The 26515-nt window shown below is 44.4% G+C and overlaps 1 protein-coding gene across 1 annotated transcript; it reads left to right on the plus strand.

Moving 5' to 3' along the window:
* Nucleotides 1-1895: 1895 nt before the first annotated feature.
* Nucleotides 1896-23248, plus strand: IHO1 (interactor of HORMAD1 1; the record flags this gene model as incomplete). Its single annotated transcript, XM_082487911.1, has 7 exons — nt 1896-1951; nt 9285-9444; nt 10837-10994; nt 12826-12874; nt 13544-13631; nt 21026-21129; nt 21926-23248. 7 exons carry the CDS (start codon nt 1896-1898, stop codon nt 23246-23248), a joined length of 1938 nt encoding a protein of 645 aa, XP_082344037.1.
* Between the last annotated feature and the right edge of the window lie 3267 nt (nt 23249-26515).

The raw sequence follows: 26515 nt of genomic DNA on the forward strand, positions 1-26515 counted from the left end.
ATTTTTACTAAATGAAAGGCTTCAAGTATCTGGCCACACTCCCTAACACTAGAAGCACAGTCTGTTACTTCAGATATAAGGAGAGCTACGAGCCAGCGCCTGGCAATGTGGCTAATCTCCCCAGAGCATGTTATGGAGGGGGGAGACTGGAACTGGAGGTAGCTGTCAGACCTATAATTAAAAAAATATGTTTCCTTATAGAAATTTCTTTCCGTTGTCAGGAGAGATGGAAATATAAAAATCTCATTTATCATATTACACAAACTTGGTAGACACTTAGACCAGAAAGCTCCATCCACACCAGAAATAGGAATAGCTCCGTATAATAACCTCAAATAACGTGCCAAGTCTTATCGCCGGTGTGCAAAGCACCAGCAAATCCTTTCCTAAGGGCAGTAGAAGTGCTGTAAAGGAGTACAGGGCTCTGCAGTCTCTTCTGAAGGGAGTTCTGTGCCAACTTTCCAATTACAAGCAATAAAATTATGGAAAATCACCATTTATGATGCAGGGCCATATCAGACCTGGACGCACAGCAAGGCTCTTGGCAGCAGCCCCATACACTGGGCTGTACGACGGAGCTGTAGGCAGTTCAGGAGCAGAACAAGGCTTTTATTTACTCAACAGACGCAATAGACATTAATGTTCCCGTCAGCACGGCTCTCTGGAGGAAGGTTTACGTTCCAGCCCACCGTTGCCTTGGACAGCCCGGCCATTATCCCATCCCTGAAGCAGGAACACGATTCAGGCTGTGATTCCCTGCTCCGGTGCTAGAAAATCAACCTGTTAGAGGCTAAATCGTACAGCTGAGAGTTAACAAGATGCCGTGATAAATCCAAGCTATTTATACCAGCCCTAGTGCTGTAGTGACAAGCAAAAACAATGTAACAGAGTCACTCCAAGAAGTTTTTTTGTGGGTAAAAGTCCAGATATTATTTTTCTTTTTAAGTGAAAGCTTTATTTCTGCAGGATTTGATTAGGAAACCAGATATATACATCAAGAAAACCATTATTTTGACTCCTCTGAGCTCCAGGCTGCCTTTAATACTAAAGCCAAAAGAGCATAAAGGGGAATATGATTCGCCCTCCTAATCTATCCATGAATTTATATCAACCTTATTTCTACAGTGGTTTAGTGCTTATGGAGTATCTTCAGAACCAGCAACCAAGCATTTTAACCAGTATTGAAATTGTTTTGAATTAAAGGAGAAAGAAATAGGCATGTAAGCACGCCCGTTTTCCATTCCTGAAGATGGAGGCTACAGAAGTACAAGGAAAAAAAATTCCAGTAAAACCATATTTGAGAATCTTTCTCCAGGGAGTGTTTAGACGATGGGTTATTTTTGTCATACTTCTAATGGGTGAAATTAAATCGCTGTGCATTTCTGTGAGAGGTATGTACACCAGAGACCACACAGCCTCTGGACGTGAAGTACGTGGGTGCCATGGCCGCCCTGCTTGTGTGGGACCCCTGGCCTCCTCCTCCCCCTCTGCCCCATGATGGCTCCTAGTGCTTGGGCTCCAGCTGGGTGCCTGCCGTGGGTGGCCTGGGGAGAGCCTGGAGCTGGGTCCGATCCTGGGATCCAGGGACCACCAGGCCCCAGGGGTGAGATCCAGGGATGGAGGGAGAGCCACTGGGCCCAGCCCTGGGGCAGCCATGTCGGCCAGGCTTGCCCTCGGCCTGCAGGGCCGTGGCCCCCCCCGGCTCTCCTCTTGGTGAGGGGGCACAAGGGGATGGTCCCCCCACCCTGAGGGGGGCTTATCCCACTCTCTCCATGTTCCTTCTCCCTGCAGGGGAGCATGGCACCATGGATGCCACGGGGTAGGAGAGGCCATGCGTGCCAGGGCCAGGGTGAGGGCCAGGAGCTTCCAGCGAGGGTGTCAGCTGTGAAAAAAACATGAATTTTAACGTCTGGAATATCAAGGAGATGTTGAGCACGCCGACAGCCACTGGGTGAGCTTGGGCTGTGGGGTGGGGATGAAAGATCGTGAGGAAATTGTCTATAAAATTAAACACTTTAGGTGTTTGATAGTGATAGGGTGAAACACAGCTCTGTGGTTAATTACGGTCTGGTTAATGATGGTTAATTATCCCACTCCGTGATCCTGTTTGTGCCTGCATTGCTTCCAGCCTGCCCAACACCATGATAGATCCACCATGGCTGGGAATTTGAAAACCAGCATCAGCTGAAAGCTGTGCTCTGGTTTATTCGGGGAAGTCCTGTGGCCTATCTACGTCTAATTAGATAAGTTAAATGTTCGCTCTTGCCTTGTGCAGTGGGTAGATAAAATGAATTGTGATTTGCAATATTGTTACACATTATGTAATTCTAAAATTATCCCATATCCTGCATTTATACGCATGGCTTAATTTTTCTTCCCAGCAGAAGTCAGAGCAGCTAGAGCTCCCCACATTTACAATATATAGTGATACAGCAAATATTGTTTGGATGTAAACATCTGGAGAGCAAATACATAAGACAGGCTGCATTTTTTTACAGCAGAGCACCACTTTTTGCATCACATAGCTAAAAAACAGAGCAAGGTTTATCCCTTGTTTGACCCTGGAGAAACTAATAGATGAGTTTGGTCCTCTGAGCCTCTGTTAGTTAAATAACCCACTTACATAAGTAACTGTTGTTCAAATTCCCAGTTTTAGTCATACTGTCTCTTTGGCCTGATGTTACCTCAATGATGGATGATAGTGAAAATGTAATAGTAGTTTCCTTGCTCATTATAAAAATACTTGTCATATATATATGAATTAATTGAATTTTGCACAGATGTGGGGGTCAAAGGGGAGCCAATTCAGGGAAAAACATGTTTATATCTGTCATGGTTTTGTCTTTATAAACATGCATTGCATAATTCTATTGTCATCTTGGTACCTGCAGATTTCTTTGTTTTTAATTTTGTTTTCCATAAGTTCCTTCTAAGTAATTTGAAAACCTGTGCCTTTCTTTCTGGAGTCTAAGTATGGGAAATATAGGGAATATATTAAAAATTACATAATATTCTATATAATAATATATACTTATATTTTTTTATTATATATAAAGCATTATTTTTAATATATAAATCATTCTTTGGACTCATGCAATAGGAAAGGAAATGAGCGGAATAAGTACAGGTGCCTGTTTGGAAAGGGATCACTTGAATTCCTTCCTCCTCCCAAGTATCCTGTCAGCTACAAAGTCTTCCCTTTTAACTCATTTGTTAATGCAGGAAGAAAATACAGACAAGATTTTAACACCCACTCCTCAGCATTCCACATTTTTTGCAAGTGAGTTCAAAAGGGTCAAATAGGGCATAAAATGTTACTGAAAATGCAGCTGCATTTTTGGAGTTAAGAAGGGGTTCTCAGGAGGAGAACTTTTTCTAAAAAAAAAAATGTACTCGTGGGAGTGTGTGCATGTGTGTGTATTTGAAACAGGGGGAAAAGGTGTTGATTACTTTTTCCTAGCTCACTTCTGTTACTAGAAACCTTTCTCACCTCAGCAGAGTATGCTGTATAATCCCCAGAATACTGTCTTTCGGGGAGCTTTAAAAATGAAACATAAAATCAGCATATAATCTAGGCAAGGTATGAATCATGCTGTGAGCTTGAGTCAGGGTGTTACTTCTGACGAGCAGATGCCACCAGGTTCCTAAGAAATGCAGAGCTCCAGTGACACAATACCCTCATGGCAGCGGTTCTGCAGAAACCAAAGATCGCTCTGGGTTTTATTCATTATCTATCTGTCATATGTATACATGCTTCTTTGTAACCACTAGCAGCCTGAGAAATAGGGTGGAGGAACCAAAGTCTCTGTTTTTCCTGGGTTTATGTATGACTTGACATAATAGAGATCCTAGAAATGCAGGAGCAGGCAGATTATCTACTTGGACACTAATACCAGGGTGTCAATTATTTAAGAATGTGGGAGGGGATCATGTGGATAGAATGATGGCTATACGGTGGAGAAAACTTAGACTTAAATTAAGTGTATCAACAAACAACACAGTTTTTGTGGATTGAAATGCCAGACTTCATTAGGGAAAGTGCCATGTTAGAGCAGCACTGCTGCCTGCCCAGCCAGAAGGGCAGGTGAAGAAAGATCACAGAGGATGTGAGAACAGCAGTCGCAAAAGCAGCGATGCTTCGATCAGCCTTTTATTGACTGGATAAGCATCACTGGGGCATGATACTGAAAGTACATTTTCAGACACCATAAATACCTGCCTCAGCCAGGGAAGTCCCCCGGGAAGAGATGCATGTTGCCTCGGTCCTGAGTGTTCAGGGTATTACTCTTGTAGTGCTACCATGAAAGTGACAGTGGTGAACAGGAGTCAACATCTCTCCTGGAGGAACAGAAGCCTAAAAATACACTACTGTTTATTTTCAAAATAAAAGACACTGATGTAGTAATAAGGAAGCTCTTTTAAAAGAATATAGACTGGACAGGCAAAAGGGTTAAATGCTTGCCTGAGATGTAGAGATTATTTAGACTTCGTGTTGAACCTCAGAACAAATGCGTACCTGCTCTCAGAGCAGATGCAAGAAGGACCAGTACTGGACTGGCACGGTAAAGACGACTACTGAAAATGAGAAGACATCCTTCAAGAAATGAAAGACAATCAAAAATAGAAAAAATAGAAACCAATATATTATGATTTTAAATTGAAGTTATAAGAATTTTCTTGTTCCACAAGAAAAGCAGTAACTTGCTAAAGGCATAAAAGCTACTAATATACCTACTTCCAAAAACATCAGAAACAGAAAGCCTGCCGGAGAGAATGTAAGGCCAATATATGATGAAAATATTAAAGAGGCTTTCAAAACGGATGCTGTAAGTTAAGGCAAATTTGGGCCATTACTCTTTATGGCTTATTTCTGATGTTGAGAAAAAGCTTCCAAATTTAACAACCATTAACCAATCCATTATCCCATGAAATTCCATCCCACATAGCAGGGTGACATATTTTGAAGTCATCCTTAAGGTCCCAGAATAAGCAGAAAATGGAGGAGACTGCCAGGACAAAGACTGAGAGAACAGCCATAAAAAGCCTTGGAGCCTTGGAGGAACGAGAAACTGGGGCTGTAAGTGCAGGCTGGAAGATGGCTTCAGACTAGGGGGGACAAAAACCCCTTCTCTCCAGATGTCCAATTCTTGATGTGGTCAGGGATATGTTTCGTGTAAGTAGGGCTGATCCATGGAAATCCCAATCTCCTCCTAAGAAAAAGGCCCTGTGAGCCACTGTGACCGGCAACCGGCTCAGGACAAAGGGCAAACATGGTGTCCAAGGTCAGGAACGTCTGGGCAGTATTGAATCACAGCCGAATGAATAATAGAGTGGCTCATAGAGAGTGAAAATGACCTTGAGGAATTAAAGCAAGACCGGAAGGACTTTGAGCCTGAAATCTGGAAATTGGAGGCAGTGTTTGAGCTGAATAACTGAGAGGGATTTCATTGTGGTTAATGCATTAGGGCCAGTGCCAAAATCTGTAGAAATTCCTTTTAGGATATGGTGGAAATGATTTGCAGCATGCAGGTCATGCTGTTCCAGAGGACAGAAAGCAGAAAAATAATTTTATGCTGTGGCCGTTCCCAGTGAAGAGATGGCAAATGGCTGGAAGCTGCAATAGCAGCTAGAACTCCTTGATTTAAACTCCTCCAGGCCCCTGGACGCTGAAGTTCCTCTGCACCCAAAGCCAACACTGATCCTTGCTTGTTTGCTGAACACATTGGCAGGCAGCAAATAGTGATGACAAGAGCAGCATAGCAGAGCTAGAGACAGTTCCTATAGATACAGACTAAAGGCAGGAGGAAAAGCAGGTGAACAGAAGCTCCCAGAATTTCAATTGGATTTGTTGTGATGCAAGCATTTAGGGCTGGGAGATTTTCTGGAGAGAAATCAGGAGAAGAGGAACTTTATGGCACTGATCCTACTCAAGATTACTACCAGGAGAAAGAGACACCTTCTTTGGGAAAGAGGCTTTACTGCACTTTGAAGAGAGATGTCAGGAAGGCGTAAGTGAGCTTCACCCACAGTGCTTGGGAAGAAGAGGGATGTTGGCACAGTTTCAGTGTGGATGACAGAACCAAATAAAATCACTTACAGCAGCACTGTGGATAAATGTTACTTTGCAAATTGTAGAAGATTCAGTTTGCTTTTCCAACTGACTCTTAAGCTTTGGTATTGGCGCGTAAGGATGGATCCAAATAACAGAGTAAAAATTACCAATTTTTAAAAAGACCAACAAGGCCTACAACAATTTATAATTATGAATTTTTAGCTCGTCAATGCCCCAGAAACATCCAGGAAACACAAGACGAGGGTATTTATTGCATGCTGTGTTTCTCTTGGTGTGTTGTATCTGACAGCTGTTTGGGGGCAAGGCAAAACCTTTGAATGAAAGGTGAACATTTGCATATGGTTGTGCTAAAATAGTTGGAAGTGGAATTGGAACTTAGAAAAATGAAAGAGGCTCCCAAAAGATCTAACTTCTCCTGTAGAGAGGGAATTGCCACTGACAACAGGGAAACTGAGACTGCAAAGAACTAGCTGACTCCCCAGATACGCAGAGGACTGGAGATTTTTTAGATCACGCTCATATTACAGACAGGGTTGAAGTTGCCAATATTGCAATACCTTGCATAAAGTTAGGTGGGAAAAAGAAACCGTTCCATTGGTCAGCAGAAGATGATTTAGCATTTTTTGGACCTGACAAGGACTTACAATGGCACTTATCCATGTATCTAAACTCGGTTTTGCTTTGGATGCACATACTAGTGCAAATACCATAGGAACACTATGGACACAAAATGCATGGACAATTTGGGGAATGGGTTGTGTTAGCAGAAAGCTAAAAGTTCTCCTGAGATAAACTATTGCATCACCTAGGAGGGAATTCTAACCGGGATTAAATATTAGGATGTGTCCTCGCTGTTTATAAGGAAGGGTTTATATTTAGGATGGAGCATGCATCCCTGCAGCTCAGGCATCCTGAAGGGAATGGTCAGGTGTTTAGAAGAGCTGTGGTTGTCTGATCATAGATCTGATCACAGATCTGATCATGGTTGTCTGATCTTGCTGTCACAGATAGGCCTGGGCCAAGTGTGGCCAGGCTGGTATCTTGCCCAGATGGTCTTGTTAGTAAATTAATTGCCGGCAGTGTTAAGCAAGGGAGAAAGAAATGCGGTGCTCAGGGGAATAAGTGTATTCAAAAGAGACATCTGTTTCATTCCCCCCCCTAATCTGCAGAAATGCCATTGTTCCTAAACCAACTGCTGAGATAGTGGACTTAAAACAGAAAAATTAGGCTCCAGAGCAGCCGACAGCTGCCTTTGGTTGTAGTGTCAGTGCACAGTGAGCCTGGGAGGTCACTTGGCTCATAAAGTCCTCTCAGCTCAAAACTCAAAATACCGGTCATAAAACTCTGTTATAGGGATCTTGTATTTCAGCCATTAAGTAATGTGAAGGGACTATGAAAATTAGTAGGTTATAGGATGTGATATTCACCAGTTGTACCAGACACTGTTAAAGTGGGTTTGACAGGACAGTAAAGCATTTAGGGATTATAAAAACCCTTCCTTAAACTAAGAGGGAGAATTTTTTGTCTATAAGACAGGAGGATTTAGAAAACTGGTGCAGAGGATGTGATACTCACATTGCAAGCAGGGATCCTGCCCATGTGGGGTCATGGCAGGCTGTGTGCTCACATCTCTTCTTGACATGCTGGCTCTAGATTAAGAAATTTTTTTTGCAAAGCTTAGCTGAGATGGAAACAAGAAGTTGTGCTAGTAAAAGTTGTATTCAGATTTCTTTCTTAGTAGATTTGGGGTCCAGAGACAGATCAAGGGAGAATTTTTGAATTCAGACAGATTTATCGGGCTTCTTGAGAATCCAGAAACCCATACCTCATCTATTTTTGCCTGCAGCTCAGTGTACTCCATGAGCTCAAAGCCAAAAGTATTAATACGATATTGTCACTGACACCACTATATAATGAAGAAGGAGACTGAGCAGTTCAAGTACTGCTACTAAATCCCTTCCCTGTTGTGCGTGTAATGTTTGAGCTCTTTCCAAAACTGGAGATTAACCAAACACGTCACTGCTAATAAATGTTGGGGTGATCATCTTTTGTTATATGCATGAATTAGCCTCCTGTTCCTTCTCCTTTACTTACATGATTTGATATGGAAGGAAAACCCTGAGCAAGAGTCTCTCTCATTAATTTCAATCTGTAATTTCCAGCTCCAAAGACAAGCAATATATCTCTCCATTTTGGTAGCTTAAAAAACAGCAAGAACTGAGAGTATAAACCTGGTCCAGCTTTTCTTATGTTTGGACCTAGCCTAAGCACTCCATCAGACCTTGTGGACGTGGAGCAATGGAATAGAGATCATGTAAAAAATGGAAAAAGTCTGTATCTTTGCTAGCAAAAAATCAAAGCCAGTGTCTGACAGAATGAGAAGTGGTGCAGCTGTGCGGGGCAACCCTTGGCTGAGGGAAGCTGGTACTATGCCAATGATCCCAGTCCATAAAGTGGTAGAAGCTGTGTCTCTGAAGAGGAGTAGAATCAGAGCAACATAGCACAACATCAAGGCTAGCTGGAAAAGGTTTATTTGGGTGATGCTCAGGGGAAAGAACAGAACTTTTGAGTAGCATGTTATTATGTTTGAAATATTTCTAACAATTCAGATCAGTTTGTCCAGCCATATGCTACCTATTTATTTGTTGTTCCAGTGTGTCAGACTTATGGCATCTGAAGAATAAATGCTCAAGAAATGTCAACTATCAGTCCAAAAGGTTTACTCTTTTGGAACTGACTTCCAAATAAGCCAAGCAGCATCAGAGTTACAACAGAAATTGTTATCCAGAGTAGTGAAAAGGGAGAGACCCGGCAATTGCTAGGAGCAAACCCCAAGGTGTCCCTTAAACTAACGCAGACTGACTGACTAGGCAGGTAGGATGAAGTGAGTTAGCTGGCCAGTCCTGCTTTTGGTCTTCTGCCTGCGGGACATGCTGGAGAAACACCATCACCCCTGTGAGGTGAATGCAGAGCTACCACACTGCGTTTGTATGGATGCGGCAGTTTAAGATAAGCTAGTTGGCTTTGCATAGCAAAATCATACACTGTTAAACATTATGCAGATATAGGAATGGTACCCTCTGAGTGGAGAGTGAAAAGGAACATGTTGGGATGGGACATGCTTGAACAGTTCCAGCAGGTAATGTAGGGAATTCTGTTTGGCTTTTTAATTGCTCAAGACTAATTCACAACCCGCTCTACCACATTTCAGGCCCAATAAGTTTTCCATCCGGAGCAGCGCTCCTAGCGACTACTCAAGTTTGAGCGATTCTCAACTGCTCTTCGGCTCCCAGTTCTGCCCAGAGAATGTGCAGTCGGCAGCAGCGCCACTGGAGCTGGGCACGCAGCTGGGACAGCACAACTCCCAGGATGTGAGTCTCACTCTCATTCAGCCCTGTGCAGGCACACAGCCACCATTCAAAGTTAATGGAAAACGCTGAAATCAGGTGGTAACATTTGCAAATATTAGTAACTGCTGAAATCAAGTTATCTTTTGATCCATATGTATATTTGCTGTGACTAGACAAAACAGCAGCCTGGTTGGCTGAAAACTTAATATTTGTAACAGATTGCTAACAATTATTATTGGGATAGGTATTATGTTCTTTAATCATGTTTTTTAGTTACTGAATAATATGCAATTATTCTCAATGTCTTTGAAATTATTCTCTATGTCCTTAGATCACCTAGCTAAGGTAAAATATTCCATCTACTTCTTCTGTGAAAAATATTGTGCTTCTGTTCATTAGCTTTCTGCAAGAATGACAGAGGTGTTCAGTATTTACTTTCATTGACTGAAAATTACCTTGCTGTATTGTTGTTATGGCAGATGCTTGAATGATTTTGGATGAAGAGCCTCTATGCTCAAAATCTTTCTACAGCACATGGTTTCTGATGTTACCAGCCTCGCTAAAATAGTTCCTGCACCACTAACAGATAGCACTGTATCCGAATAAAGACACCTGAGAGCAAAGATTAGGAAAGAGCAGTCATGCCAGCTCGGTGGCCCTAGGCTGTCCTTCAGTTCCAGATCCTATCTGCTGTCCTCTGCATTTTGGCGGAGATCTTGTCCATTAACTGCAGCAGCTTTTCTTTAGACACAAAAAAGGAAATTCACTCTTCACAATGAAAGAAGACAATTTAAAGGACTTTGCATTTTCTTACGTTTTACAGAAAAGGCATTTCCATTGCGGTCACACAGTGTCTGGAAAGTCTGTAGAGTGAAGAAGGTCTTTACAGCTTTCATATTAATATTAAATTTCTTGCTCTGAAATGTATATTGAAGTATGTGGAAAACTGATCTACAGTCTGGTGATGTTGCTAGTTGGCAGCAAATGATGTCATCCCCCAGGAACTTCAATAGGATTTTCTTTAGATTGGTGTATAGGGAGTTCTCACTGGCATCTTTAACTTTTCCACAATTCCAAGAACACTGAAATTAATTCATAGACTCTATGATGAGCATACAGGAAAAAAATCTGCACACCTGATGATCGCAACCAACTGAAAATACTCAAGATGAGAGAAAAGCCTGAATTTGGAGAAATTTAGACTAGGTCTCAGTTCCACAGGGAGTTGATCTAACTAGGCACACTAAGTGAGCCATAATCTCATGAAATTCTTAATCTCCTTGTCCAATCTGATCTGTCACGTCCAATCACTGTGATCTCTGTCTGCAAAGCACTTGGTACAAAAATGTTTTTTGGTAATTAATGTTCTGACTATTTTTATACTGCAACATTTTTCTTTCTTTTGCGCAACAGAGTGAGCCCAGTGTTTTTACCAAATACCAGACAAAGCCACAGTTATTTGATGAAGATGCAAAAGAAAAAGGTTCACTTAATGTTGGTGCAGGAAGAGTGAAAAGTGTCTTTGAAAATTTTGAAGTGAATAAGAACAAAATAAAGGACAAATATGATCGGTACGTAGACATCCATTGGAATTTTTTTCTGTGCTGGTGGTTATCACTCCCTGCAGCTCCTTCTTCCCCTCTTGAAAGTCATACATGACATATTTCTCCAAGAAAAGTATATTTTCAGGTTTTAGATAATCTCTGATTGCAAAAAGTCACAGGACAAGAGAATAGGGTTTATTTGCAATGTGATTTATGTAACACACTCAGGCATAAGCCACATGGAACAACAAAACTCTAACCTGAATTTACCTTTGTCCTTCTTTACCTGATCAGCAAGGCTTTTTTTTTTCTGTATCGATTCTCTGTGAAAGCCCAAATTTCTCAAAATATTATAGACTGTGTTGGGACTGATCAAAAGGGCTCTGAGGACGCCCTTTGTACATTTAGGACAGATGGGGAGATTGCCAAGTATACATGTGTGCAGTGGAAGATGCAATGATTACACCTTTATAAATCTGCATGTATCTCTAGAATTTTACTTGTACACAAGATTTTTATGTATTTTGGTTTTGGTGACAGACAAGTATAATTTGCTAATGTAATTTGCATCTGCTCTTTGTCAGATGTCAAGAATTAAATGTATATGTAGGTCCTAAAGGACTTCAAGGAACAAGCTAACACTTTCAAGCTCAAAAATGAAAGATGGCAAACTCCCCAGTGCAACTATAAATAATCCTTAGCTCTGTACATTTTGTAATGTAACATCCAAAGTGAAACACATTTTTGTTAAAAGCCTTTGATCAAATCAGGTTGAGTATCTCTTTCTCCTCTGCAATGGGCACTATGCTTCTGATAATGCAGAATTTGATTCTCTAGTGTCTATTAGAGAAGAGGAGGGGGTTTGTAAGTGAATTATGAGAAATGAGCAAATAGTTTTAAATGTTTAGGCAGAATTCTTAATTATCCTTCATTTCATCTTTAAATGAGTTATGCTTCTTCCTACATTCCAGACTCGCTCCCAGATTAGAAGCCTGTTTATAGAAATAGCTTTATTATCCTTACAAAGATAAACGTATAATTTATCAATTGTATCCCCTGCAAGTTTGACCAATAAAATGAATATCTTCCTTTCCATAAGGCTAAAAAGATTTCAGAAGCCCTGCCTAATTTTCATAACTAGACTCTACCTGGCCCTCCACCTTTTTGGTTGTTGCAATTTGGATCACTAAATGACTGATTTAAAATGACCCAAATCTTCAGAGAGGAAATAGGTTATCACTTTGCTTAGCAACCTTCCTTGTATTTTGGTTTGATAGGTTAATCATGAATATATCCTGATTCCTGATAGGCTCGTTCAGCTTAAAAGGATGGATAACAGAAACCACAGGCGTAATCTCGGGAGAAAAGGATCTGCAGTATTTGTTCTTCCTGGCTTGAGCTTTGTTGATGTTGAAACTTTTCCCATATTTTTCCCCCAGTTATTTTGGTCCAAATACAATACTCATGTATCCCAGCAACTGGCACGTCACCTCTGCCAAGGCTGGGTCCTTCCGGAGCAGATAAAGCGGTGGTAACACCCCAGCAGCTAATGGAGAGTTGTGTGAATGCCAACTAAAACTTTTGAGAGCGGCACAAATACTAGGCCAAAAAAGGGGAGAGTTAAAAAATATTTAATTTATATGATATATATGTGGGTGTATATGCTTTCCTTAAACAAGTAAGGTGACTTCAAAGGGTTACGCCCCCTGAAGTAAGCCTTTCTATGCTTGCCTTTCACACTACACTATACCTTGCAGTGTTTCATGTCTCAAGTTTACTGTGATCTTTTCAATTCCTGTCTATTTCAGTAACTAACATGTCTGTTTTGTACTTTTCCTTTTTTTTCCTTTTATTTTAGCGAGGTTTTAAGCACCTTTATTTCCAGTATCAAAGACAGGCTCCAAGGGGTAAGTTAATTCAAATTCAGAGTACAAAATAATAAACAGTTCACAATGCTACAGAACATTCACCTTCTCTCATTTACTGTGCTGATATTTGAATTATTACACATTTGCCTTGAGCACTCAAATACTTTAAACCAACAATTGTCAATTTTTTCGCATATAGCATTCTTTGTGGACTGTCCTTAGGGTCAAGATCTTTAGGACCTTACCTCAGAGTCAGCAGTGGAATTTCTCTGAGGCTCGGGAGCAGGAATAGGCTATAATGGCTGTCTGCAAATATCAATTCTCTTTCCTTATGCCTGAAGAAAGTAGTCTGCTCTCACAAACAAGTAAATACAATGTGAAATACTCTCTGAAGGCAAAGGACTCTTCTCTCCCATTTTAATAATGAACTTGATTGTTATTATTAATGCTATTTTACAGAAAAGTATCTCTATTTTGAAATCTGTTAAGATGTCTGCAACATTTCATGAGCTTTTTGAGCCATTCCAGATCTCCTTTGGAGTTACAATCAACAGCTAGACAAATTGTTTCAAGCGACAGATAAATAACCATTCTCAGGCTGTTTCATTCCATGACTTGCAGCGGTCATTCTGTGGCACTTGGAGCTGTGGTTTTGCAAACAAAGAAAGGGCAATGTATTAATTTTCTCATTTACCTTTGTTTTTGCAGCTGCAAGCATGCTTGGACAAGTTTGGAGAAATGTTTGATTCAAGAAACAAATTCATTTTGGTTCACCTGGAAACCATTTCCAAGACACGTAAGTCCTTTCTGTATTTCTGTTAACAGCAGAGGGCACAGTCAAACTGCTGAATGTCAGCGTGTTGTCTCCAAGCTGGGGTGAACTAGGCAAGTCATGCCACTCAAAGCAGCTCTTCCTAAGAGAGAAGAGCAAATAAGACTTAACCGTGGTATGGACCTGTCTATTTTCCCATTCTTACTCTGTTATATTCTCCTTTTCTCTGCTCTCTTGTGCTGTGTCAAAGAACTTAGGTGTTGTGTGTTAGACACCATGCACGTGTAGATAAATGCATCTCTATGTTTTTGTGTTCTGCCTGGAGTATGAACATTTTTAGACTATGTCTAGAGTAATAAAGAATACACAGTAAAAATAACTTGGATATTTTTATCCTGAATATCCAGTTTCAGTTTTTAGGGCTTCCCAGATTTTCACATGTTAGTTTGAAGTCTTCCATCAATCCTCTGTGCTTGAAGTGATTATATTTTAGATGTGAGAAAAACTAGTACTGCTCTTTTCTTAAGTAAGAAGCACATAGTGAAGCACACTATTGCCATGATAAAAAGGTGGACTCCCAAAAAAGCCAATAATGTAAAATACTTTTGAACAGCTCTGTCTCTGAAGTGGCTAGTCACTGCAGTCTTCACTGAGGGAAAGTGCTTCAGAGAAATTGTTTCTAATTTGGCTTAGATCTAAGCCTTTGCGAGTGCATTAATTTTTAATGCTGGCATGATTTTTTATCAACACCCTGTCAGGACTCTGCTCAGTGCTTGTCCTGCTCTTTGCAAGAACAAGAGGCCAGCTTCAATGCATGCAAGAAATGTGAAGTCAGCTATACCTTGTGAGTTCAAGGCAGCAGGCCTTCAGAAAAGCACTATAATATTCACTGTGCAGTAAAATGTGGCTTTGACAAAGCACAGGTTTGACAGATACCCTTTAAGTCAACACAGCCCTCTTGGGCAAAAAGAGTGGAGTCTGGTGCATTCTGCTCGAGGCCTTGGTATCCTGTACGTTTGAAATACCAGTGTCGTTATACTAAGAACACTCCCTTGCTGTGCTTGGCAAGTGCTCTTGGTGGGATCTAAATGTAAGCAAGAATGCGTCTGCTTTGGCCAGAACAAGCAGCTCCCTGTTACGAATTTGCCTATGTACTAATTGCTTCAATGCCTCAACTTGTCCACTCTGCAGCAGGACTTTGCCTAATTTCATATATCTTGTGCACAGAAATTGTTGTCATGGCACTGAAAATCAAATCTATTGTTCACGATTCCCCCTCTTCATTCCATACCATTTGCTCAGCTGTCCTGTTTATTCTCCATACCCATTTTAAATAAATGTGCCTTGAATGAAATGAGAAACCTCCCAGAGGTGCCTGCTGCTAGATTTTCAAAGCAATTGAAAAGAAAAATTGGCACTTTCTGTAATGTATCACACTGCAGAATGTTGAATATATAATGAAAATCATCACACACTCCACAATGTTGTTCTTTTTATATTTCTGGGAGGGTTCATCTGTCACTGGTTAATTGCTGATAAACACTGCCATTTGACTGGTATCACAGTGATGGATAATTAAGTTCCAACTAAATAAATACCTGCACTAGTGCCTTGAAAAGATCCCAATTGAGGCAATTCCCTTGAAAAACTGGTATACAATTCCTAAACTCAGGTGATAAAGAGCTAAATTCAGAGCTGATAAAGCACTGAATGCCAGTGGCTGATGAGACAGAACCTCGGGATGTGGGTGACATAGTAGAGACATGGTAAATCATTGGCAGTGGAGGATTTCACACGTAGGAGAGGAATGCAGAAGATGAGGAGGCTCTCTTCAAGGAGAGAAGTAGTACACCAGGACATTCAAACAGCTCTGAAAAGTAAAGGAAGGGGTAACTTGAAATCAAGTCTGTCTTCTTAAAAAGCTTATAAGGAGTATCACAGGCTTCATTTAGAGCAGTGGGTAGCAAGCACATTTGGCACAGTCTACTTAGCCACTGAGCGAGAACAAAACAGAAAATATTTTTCAAAATCTATTTCCAAAGCATTTCTAAATGCTGTTGGGCTGGCACGCTCTATGCAGTAAGATTAAAAAAAAAAAAAAAATGTTCTCTTTTGAGTGTTTGTCCATATGTGCTTGCACACAGTGGATAGAGCTGTGTCTGGCACTGGAGATGAAAGATTTGCCTGAGCAGCTTCCACAAAGGCACAGCTGCTCTGTTCCTTGCTCACGTCTTGGTGTGGTGTGCAACACGGATGTAGAGATAAGCAGACCCTATGTCCTCAGTTCTTCCACCTTGTATAGAGTTTCTTTGGTGGACTCATCATTTGCTCTTTCCTTCTGGTTTCTGCTCCTGAAACTAATTTCTTTTTATAATTTTTCATTTACATACCTACATTTCTATCAAAACTTTTATTTTTTTTTATACAAATCCTGATTTTTCACAGCTCAGCCCTCTCTGATCTGCTTTGCTTTTCTGGTATCTGGTAGTTCCAGCTGTGACCGCTCATAACAGCCATATCCTCCGCATCACCTTGACTTCACTGCAAATGAGAAGCATATTCCCAGCCAGCATACCACAGGCAATCCTCTGATGCTCCTGCCAGCAAGGGTGACAAAATAACATGAAATATGTCCCTTACAGAGGTACGAGCTGATGCAATTCTCTGACAAAATCCAGTGCCTAGTGGGCAGTTTTCAAACATGTCTTCCTTTGAGACTCCCAAGGCCCAGTAGTTGCTGTGTTTATAATGGTAGGATTTGAGCTTGTTTTCTGTGAACAGGATGGTCCAGACTGGGACACCCAGTCCAGACTCCCTCATGTTCTGTATGGATTGAAAAGTCAAAAGGTTTAAAACCAATAAAGGAAATGCCTTTCCCATGCATCTGCTCACTCACTGTGTAGTGAATGGCAATGAAAGTTGTTGAGATGAGGGACTTAACCAGACTCCAAAACGCCTCAGCATGGATGGCGAGAGGATGTGTGGCTGTCTTGGTGAATACTGAAACCCTTCAATGCCACACTTCAGGGCTTAGGGCACTCTCTGCCATAGAGCAGGCTGAGACAGGGGGCAGCTCATCCCACAGCCCCTGATGCAAGTGTCTTCTGCTGTGCTGTGGAAGGGGACCAAGGCTAAACCTGCCAGCCGACTACTCAGGTTATGTCCGAGCAGGATGCAGCAGTGACAGCCCAAATGTCTCACCCACTGGCACAGCACAGTTACTGCCCAGGGAGAAAACACAGTGCTCTGCTGAGCTCCATAGATGTCTTCCCTGCTCATCTCTCACCAGGTTTATACCACCTCCTATTTCCCCTACTGAACCCGGGTGCAGGGGAACCAACCTCTCTCCAAAGTGTTATTTAAAGCCTCTGCACTGTCAGTGCCAATCTCAGGACAAGTTGCATAGACAATGATAGATAGGCATCAGAAGCAGTTGCTATTTAATATATTCCTAGGCTGGGAGGCTGACGCTCCCTCCTTCGGCTGCTCAGACTGTGGTTTTCAGCTGTTGGAAATGCAGCTGCACCTGAGTGCAGGCTGATTTGTGGGGAACCCTCTGAAGTACAGGGTGGCAGACCTAACCTGAGGTCCTACAGCCTTTTGTCTCATGCCAGATTTCACATTCCATATGTTATTAATGTAAATTAGTAACATCTGAAGACAATAGCACAGAAAATCAAAACACAGTGATGTTCCAGGTTGTAAAAAAATGGTTTGTTTAGAGTAAAATACCCAGAGAGGCACAAGTCTGTGCATAAGCCACCCATTAACCAAGTAATGATTTTCTCTCTGTGATCAAGTTATTCAATAACTATCTGCTGTGGGGTTTATTTGAAGAAAACTTTCTCTGAAGCAGCCATTCTTGATCATTTTCAAAGACAAGAGACTTGACTAACAGGGTCCTTGGTCTGATCTAGTTTGGCCATCTCAATGCCTATTTTTTTAAGTCTAGATTAACACTCATTTTTATTTTATTTAATAGCGTTTGACAAGTCTGAACACTCCTCTGGTATGGAAGCCAGAGGGGGAAGAAGAGTGCCCCTCCCCTGTACTGAGGGGACTTTTTCTGCAGAATACTCCTACACGTAGAAATTAAACACATTCAAAAGACTGGCTGTTGGTTGCTTGCCTGCAGCGTGCTGTGCTGAGTCAAACGTATGTGCAGATCACAAGCCCAGTGGATGCAGTGCTATTTTTAGACTGAGGATACCATGTTGGAGAAGAACAGACAGACTAGGGAAATCAAAAGTTTTAAAAATAATTCTGAACTAAAATTAAGCATATGGGGAAGAGCAGCAAGCCGAGGTAAGCTTGTTGATGCTGGCCTTCCTATATCCTCACTATGTAGAGATGGAAAGTGATGAAGTGACATGAAAGGAGTTTCCTCCTTCAGTCGCTGCTGCTTTCTTCCTCTTTATAGGCTTGCAGGCCAGGAGGGGGCTGACAGGCTCCCAAAAACTTGCTCTTGGATTGCAGGTAGCCCTTAGGACTAACCAGGGAGATACAAAGTCTAAAAGGCCCCCTCAAACATTCCCTCCACCGTTACAAACCCATTCTGCAAGCCACAGCTTTCCCCTGGTGATTTGTAAAAAAGTCTAAATCTGTCAGAGCAAAAGACTAAAAGCTTAAAAATGACAGTGAGAGAGCAGGGACAACCAAATTGCCTGCAACTACAGCTTATTAGTTGAAATATGTCCAGATGATCCTCAGAAATCAGCCATGCTCCTACAGAGAACAAGGTAAAGTCGTGTGGTGATGAGCATCCTGCAAAAATGGAGAAATACCCCCTGAACCTGGGTCTGGGAGGTGGTTTAACTTGATGCGTGAGGAAGACACATGAACAAGGCCACTGCAGGGTTCCTTCTCCCAAATTACAGCAGTGTGCACTGTGCCCAAGCATCACTTCTTCCGAGGAAGGCAAATAAAGTTAATCATACAGCCTGGCACAGGGGCTCCCTGCTGCCAGGAGGCAGCTCCTGGCAGGCACCCCATCCCTGGAGCGGCAGCCCTGCTACACTGCAGGAGCACCTCCAGCCCTGTGCCACCAGACACCTCTGGTTTGTGTGGCTGAATAAGCCAAACGCTTTCAATCTCCTTTCATAAGAGGAGATTATCATTTAAGCACTTAATTATCTTGTAGCTTTTCTCTGCACGTGTCCCAGACCAATCTCTTTTTTTTTTTTTTTCCCTTGCACATAGGCAGCCGGGACTGCACGCAGGTTTCCAGCCACCCCAGGGTGCACAGCAGTTCCTGTCAGCCAGAGCCTGCACACTATCACATGCCACACTGCCCCGGGTGCTGGCATTTGCGTCTTTGTGTCACCTGCTAATTACCTAAATGCCCACTGGCTTTTGCACCCAGGTGACTATGGCAGATTTTAAGCAGCTGTGGCTCATGAGCAGGCTTTGAGGGGCACCTTCCAGATCCACCTTGTCCCCTCAGGCCAGCCCTCTCAGGAGCTGATGTTTTCCCTTTAATTGAGGCTTGTCCACTTATTATTTGTCAGTTTTTTTCTTATTACATGACAACTTCTACTGAAAAGCTTTGTTTGAATCTACAGAAAGCCCACTGCTTTGCCTTTGTCTAAGAAGTCACCTATCTTATCCTAGTGTATTACATTAGTCAGGCACAATCCGCCTTTTATAAAATCTTGTTCCATTTTATTCCATTTCCCTCCATGTCTTTGAGTACTCTTTCCCTTAAGGTCTATTCTAAAACCTTGCACAATATTAGAACAAACTAGTAAGCCCATAATTGCTCAGGTCTCATTCCTTTCTTCCTTCCCAAATGTATCTTTTTTAAATGTCCCTGTTTTTTTACAGAAACAAAGCCTGTACAATCAGTTTCTGCCTGCCTCTCCCTAATAGTTTTTAACTCTTTGACCAATTCCATCTAGAGTTTGACAGAAGGGCACAGCTCACAGAGACAATTAAGTCCCTGAAAGCTTAAATGAAAATAGCCAGGCAGGAGGAGAGATCCGGAGCACTCTGCGGCTCTGCAGCCTGTGAACACACTGCACTGGGGCAGGAGGTGCTGCACTGAAGAGCTGAGATAAATGCTCTGCACGCAGGAATAGCTTCAGCTGGGCTCTCAGCTCCACTGACTTCAAAGTCAATCAAACACATTGGATCTGTAGCAAAAGGGGATTAATTAATTACAGAGCTCTTGTAGCCACTTGTTGAAATGTAGGCTTTATTCTGATTTTTCTCAGGTGTGCAGTGCTAGTCCAGGACTCCAGAGTTTCAGTTATCCCAGCCCATTGGCTTGGCAATGCTTTCTTTTAGCAGGAGTGCTTTGCATCCTGTTTTGTTCCAACCAGCCAACATTCCACCCCAGCCACACTACCTGTACACACCTTCCTGCGCTGTTCACAGGAAAGAAATGTTTAGCGAACAGCTCTTTCTCTCCATCCTAATTTACAATTTTAAAGGAAGACTTCCATAAGATTTCTAAGGATTTTTCATGTCCACATACGCTGCAAACTGTGTTCTCATGCTAATAGTGTATTAGGCACAGCAGTGATTCCTGTAAGAATAATTGCAGCTGCATGGGGGGAGTTATATTATTGCGTGATCAAACAACACAAATCCCTATTTTTTAATCAGTTTTTTGGCAAGACTGACTGAAAACAAGAGCATCTTGCTCCAATTTAAAACCCTTCCAGGGAGTCCATGCCCCCACAGGACACTGATGGGGCCCCTGCTACCTTCTGGTGTTCCAGCTGGAGCTGCCCAACGCTGGGCGCAGCTACCTAGTTCAGACTGTTTCTGACCCCATCTCTTCCTGTGCCCAGCAACTGGAAATCCCAATTCTTTGCACACTCTGTAATTTCCCACTGTCCCTTCAGGCAACTTTTCTTAGGTTACCAGCCTCCTGTGCATTTCTGTCACGTAACTCTCTGGTTGCACTTAGCCGTGAACCTCTTGCATCTCCTTGCTGTTATGAGCAATACTATTCTTCCCATCACATGTTCAAGCTCCCATTTGCCATCAGCTGGTTACAGAAGAGGGTTGGTTATACTGGGGTAGGTGAGCTATATTGGGGTCTCCCTCCTGTGGCCTTGCCTGTTGTGCAGTTGGCAGGCGACTGAGCCTCAGCCTTCCTTGCATTGAGCCAACCAAGTTTTGTAGGTTCATGTAGCCTTTCATCTCCAGCTGCTGTATTAATAGAGCACAGTAAATGAGGTTTGGCCTATACACAGCATCTTATAAATTTCAAGTGCTTTGCATTAAACATCTACCCTATTGTTCATTGCTTGGGGCACGGGGAGATCTCAGCGGGTGAATCACTATGGTTGCACAGCACAGTGAAGTATTTCATGCCAAGCCATGGAGGAAGTAGCAATAGTATTGATAGTACTTTATTCACATTTACAAATGAAAGACAAAATGTGTTTTTTATTGATTTCCCTGTTTAGTGCAAGACGCTCTTCAAAGTCACTGTGGCTCGGTGCTGAAAGCTCTGACAGATAAAAGCCAAATGGAGCAGGCGCTGCTGGAGATGGAGAGAAGACTTGCAGCCGTAAGTGCAGAAATTAATCTTTTATTCTGAATCCTCATTCTGAATTTCTCCCACTTCTTCAAAATATTAACTGAATATTAAATTGACTTCAAATGGTGGATTATAAAGTAGACTGCTCCTGTTATAATGAAGGGGGAAAGACATATTAAAATGCTGATTCTAGGCTAGATACTGACTGATGCTTACCGAAGCACTGGCTAACAGTGCTGTAAATGCTCATGAAACCCTGGTCAATAAGAGGGGATCCCAACAGTCCCCTGTTGTGACAGGCCACAATGGAGCACTGCTTCCTCATGCTGGCACGTGCTTTCACTGGAAGAGGTGGTGCAGTGCGTGCCTGCAAGGGGAAAGCATCTCACAGAAGTGCAGTGCCTTGTCCCTTCAGATGGATGGTTTTCCAGGGAGAGGAAAAAAGAGGTGAAAAAAGAACAAATGGGTGTCAGAGGCAAAAGAATGAACTGTCAGAGAGCTCCAGGACAGGTCTGATTTCTCCAAAGGCCCTGCTGCAGGAATTGCTTTTGACAAATGCGTCACGCCAGTGTGTGAGAAGGCAGTGCTCCTGGGTGAGGGGGCTCCCAGTCTGTTAGGGATATGCCCCAGTCCCAAACCTCTCACTTTTGTGGGACTGTTTGAGAACACATATTACACAGGGAGATAAGAATTGCTGATCTTTGAGTCGATACCCAATGTAAGGGGTCTAGCTGACACATAGTACCTGAAGTTTCTTGTTTGAATACTATTATTGCACTTTTTAATGTGTTGCTTACTGCTCCTGCTCTGCTTGCTGCTTCCCCAGAAAGATGTGGAGATTTCGGATGTGAAATCCAGTGTCCAGTCGCTGAAGGAAGATCTGGGGTCGCTGCCAGCCCAGCTGAGGGATCAGCACCTGAAGCTGTGTGAAGAACTAGGCTTCCTGAAGCTTCCTAACGCTTTAGCTGAGCTGCACACATTCATTTCTAGTGTCAAGCTCCCCCCTCACATGGCAGATAACTCTTCCCAGACCTCCCCTGGCCCATGCCAGGTCTGTGCTCTGGACAAGGAGAACATGTGCTGGCCGTGCTGCCGAGGCAGGAGGGTTTGCAGCTCCTCGGGTCAGTCTCAGCCCCCCTGCATGGCAGTGGCGGAGCAACACGGAGACTCCCCTGTGAGGAAGCAGGTCACTGGGGATGGCACACCACAGGGTGACCTAAATGCAGCTTCAGGAGGGAAAGTCAGCCCCATTGCTACAGCGGCATGTAGCAGAGAAAAAAACTCTTTCCAGGAGGTGAAAGACAGTTTGGAAACGCAGAGCTGTGCTAACCATCCATGCGTGTGCTGTGCTAACAGTCACTTTTGGGGGGATAGTCAGAAGAAATACTGTCCTGTACCACAGGAGGTGCCTTTACCAACTCCACTGAGGAAGGCGGTCAGGAGAGGCACCAGAGGATTTGAACCCGTGACACCATCACAACAGAGGCAGTCTCAAGTTTGCCACCCTTCTGTAAGAAAAGATATGCCTGGGCGAAGAGACAATAACTGGCCCACAGACTGTGAGGTGGAGAACGCAGCCGTAGGAAACAAAGCAAAGCAGAGGCCAGGAAGGATCCCCTGGAATAAGGCAATGGGGAGGAAGAAAATGTGCCCTGCTGTGAGAAAAGGCGAGCTCTCTCGATGTGCTGATGGTGGGCTGAAGCAAAAGAAGGCAAATGGGATTATTGAGTTGGAAAGCTCCAGAAAAAATTGCTTTCCCAGATACACAGTTGCTCTCAATTTAGGAAGCTGTAACCCAGTTTCTGCAGCTCCCCATCAGCAGGTCCTCAGCAGCGCTCAGCCAAGGCTGACAAAGAATTTCCCACCAGTACCATGCTCCAATAAAGGCCTGCAACAGCTTGCAGACAAAAGAAAGAGAAGTTTGGAAATGAAAAAAAGAGTGAATGTCTCCAGTATAAAAAGGAATTTCTGGGATTCCTCTCCCCAGGATAATATATTTTCCCTGTGTAGCACAACAGGTGAAAAACAGGTGAGCAGCTTCAGTCTCCCAAGACCTGCAGGCTCCAAGAAACCACATCCTGACAATACGCTGGCTCAGCAGAATACGGCCTGTTGCTCTTTAGTTTTTGATAGCGATTATTCTGATTAAGGGTTTTTGTTTTGTGTTTGGAGTCCTCAGCGCAGGCTTGGCCATCTCAGTCGCAGTTTATTCCTCTCGGTGTGTTACCTGCTTAGTCAGAGATAAGGCTCATGCCTGGATGCTTCAAAGTGTTATTGTCCACTTCGATATATTGTAAGGGACTACGTGGGATTGGGAGGGAAGCCTTCCTATAGCTTGGAAAGCTGATGGGATCTCTTTACCTTTACCTCCCCACTGCTGGCAGAGATGCCACAGGCTCCAATTGACGTCATATTTACACAGCAGAAAAGTACCTGCGGAGTCTGCCGAGACATTCACCGGGGAGGAGAGGGCTGGCAGAGCACAGACATGCAGCTCAAACAGATTTAGCACTGACATCTACTTGACTTTTCAACTGGATAGATGTAATAATATCTCTGTGGCCAGAGGCTTTACTCCGTTTGTCACTCACAGTCCCTGTGTTGGTTTTGTATGTCTAAAAGTTCAGCTTTTTTGCTCCCTGGGCAGTAGTACTGTTGTTCTGGTTGATTTCAATAAGGTTCAAGTTTGTCTCAGGAGTTGTTTGTGAGCTTTGGACAAGGACACGCTTAGCTGGAGAAAGCAAAGTCTCAACTTCTCAGGTTTATTGACTATTGCATTTCTTCCTTTAGGCTGAAATTTCTTGGTTTCAGAAAATTCAGGAAATTATTTAGTTTCTACTTTATTTGTCTCTTTTATCTCTTGGCTAATGAAGCAATTCTCCAACAGACTTTCCAAGGGCAGGCGTTCTCAAACAGAAGCCAAAAGATGTGACGTTCAAATTCAGCCAATGAAGTCACTGATGGATATTTCTCATCCTTTAGAAACCTGCACCACTCTAGTGAGGAGTTGTTCCAAAATTGTCAATTCAGAAAAGACCAGCCTGCTCATCTAATCCGGTGTTACACCGCAGCGAGATTGTTTGGCAGCCCCAATTCCCGCAGAGCAACTCTTTCCAGGGTACCCAGCTCTGACTATCAGCAACTTCCACTGCTTCAGATATTTGTATCATATTTGATTTTTGATTTGTGATGTTATGGGCAAACGAAGCATCTCGGTGTTGGCAAAACAGGTCTATTGCCACAAATCCAACCAGTCCAGCTTTGTCGTCTAGAGGGGGAAGACTGGTATCCCTTTTTCCTGGCTTTAATAAACTCATTGTGTCTTCATAAAAGTCCGGTGTCTTTATATTGTTTTTTTCAGGAGAGGCACGATCCTGTTTCAGCGGGTGAGCAGGTGGCTGCTCTTCAGCTGTTTAACTCCCCTGGATCTTGGAACCGGGAGGATTCGTTTTTTCAGCTCCTCTCTGATGTTTAAATAAGGAAACCTCCACCCTTCCAGTTTAACATCAGTTCAGTGACGTTAATTAGCAAGGAGAAGGAGGCAAGGGCAGGCGTGGGGAGCCCCCAGAGCGTTTGGACCCCCCCAGGTCAGTGGAGGGGCCGGGTGACGGCTGCCAGCAACAGCAGCCATTCATATTGCATTGCCCTCCTGTACCTGCCTGCCCAGCATCCCCAGCATCCCCAGCAGGGCCTTTACTGGACAAACCCTGCTCCATGGGTCTCACCACCCCCCTCAGTTCAGGGTCAGTGAGGACGGGCACAGCAGCCCCCCGGCCTAGACGCTCACCCCGGCTGTGTCTCCGCCAGCTCGGCAGCGCATGGCTGAGCTTGGAGGGACCTCTGGAGGTGTCTGCTGCAAGCCCCTGTGCTGAGCCCCGGCACGCCGAGGATGGAGCGCCTGTGCCGTGGGGTGCCATTTAGGGCTACCCTGGGGACCCCCGCAGCTCCCCACCCCACACACATGATAGCACACAGCAGCGTCACAAATAAAATCCCCAGAGGGAGGAGGTGTAACGGCAATGGCAGCCAGCAGCGCTTCCCCCCACACCAGCCACCTCCCTGAGGGAGCAGGGGAAGCCCCAGAGTGCCACCCCAGCCCCCCACAGACCAGCCCCACACCCGTTCCCACTCAGGGGCTCCTCCAGGGTTTTTCCTCACAGCGAGAATATTTGTCCCAATATGGCTGTGACGATGGCGACTCTTCTCCCAGCCTCACCAGACAAAAATGGAAGTGTGTGTGCTGCCAGCTGTGCCCTGGGGGGCCAGGGCTGCCACAGCCACAGCCCAGAGCCACCACACTCCTGCGGGACACAGCAGCCTTCCCACAGGCACCACGCTTGCATCCCAGCGGAGCAGGTCCTGTCTCCCAGCCTGTACTTCCAGCACACAGGGACACCGAGCTCGCTGTCTCTGGCTCACTGCCGGAACCCGCCACACAGCCAGGCCCTCTGTGTGTGGCTTCTCCTGGCGTTTGCTGCTGTGGCACTGCCGGCACCTGTGCTTGTGGGGTCCCGTCCCACCCTTCACCAAAGGTCCCCAGGGAAGATGCCGGGGGTGGTCCCCCTGGCAGCACAGCCAAGGGGGACTGTGGAGGGCATGGGGCAGCACCGTAAAACACGCACAGTGGTCATGAAAACACAAAGCTGGGCTCCAGGCTGTTTGTGAGCACTTAATTGGGGCAGTTTCCTCCTAAACTGGGGTTTCATCCTTCTTCCTTGGGGGACAGCCTGGGAGAAGGGGGCAGACTGGCCAGAAGCCAGTGAAACCCAGGCAGCCATGGGCACAGGGGTGTGAGAGCGCAGGCTGCATCCTCTGCCTGGCATCCCTGGCTGTGCAGGTGGGTGTGGAGGCAGCCGCTGTGGTGGCAGGGAGCAGCACGCTCATCTTTTCATCTGCCAGTGAGTCACTTGGCAGAGGAGGAAACCGCTGACGGCACCGGGGAGGTGGAGGTGGCTGCTGCACCCGTGCCTCGTGTTCAAGGCACCCCAATGACTACAGTGTATGGGGCACAGCCGGCCCTTCCCCATGGCCCTGACGCATGCTCGGCACCACAGCCACCCTGTCCACAGGGTGACACCCACCTGCCGTGGTGGTGCCCGGTGCTGGCAGTGCTCAGTGCAGTGCGGGCTCACCGGCCGCCCCTCTGGGCTCTGTTTCTGCCTGGCTCTCCCCCCATGCGGCCTCCCCTGTGCTAATCCCCAGATTAGCTGCCTGCCCTGCCTGCTTTGTGGGGGCCGACACGCCGGCATTGCCCAAATTCCCCGACCCCTGTGCTCAGCTGGCTGCCGCAGCCCCCCTGGCCCCACTGCCTGCACTGAGCCTGGCAGCACAGAGGGGTGGACCAGGGCCCCGAAACGCCCCATGCGCCCGTGGTGAGTCCAGCCCGGGCGGGATGCTGCAGGGATGGAGAGGTGGC

Source organism: Vanellus vanellus (assembly GCF_965231255.1).
Source record: "Vanellus vanellus genome assembly, chromosome: 9".
Classification (NCBI taxonomy): Eukaryota; Metazoa; Chordata; class Aves; order Charadriiformes; family Charadriidae; genus Vanellus; species Vanellus vanellus.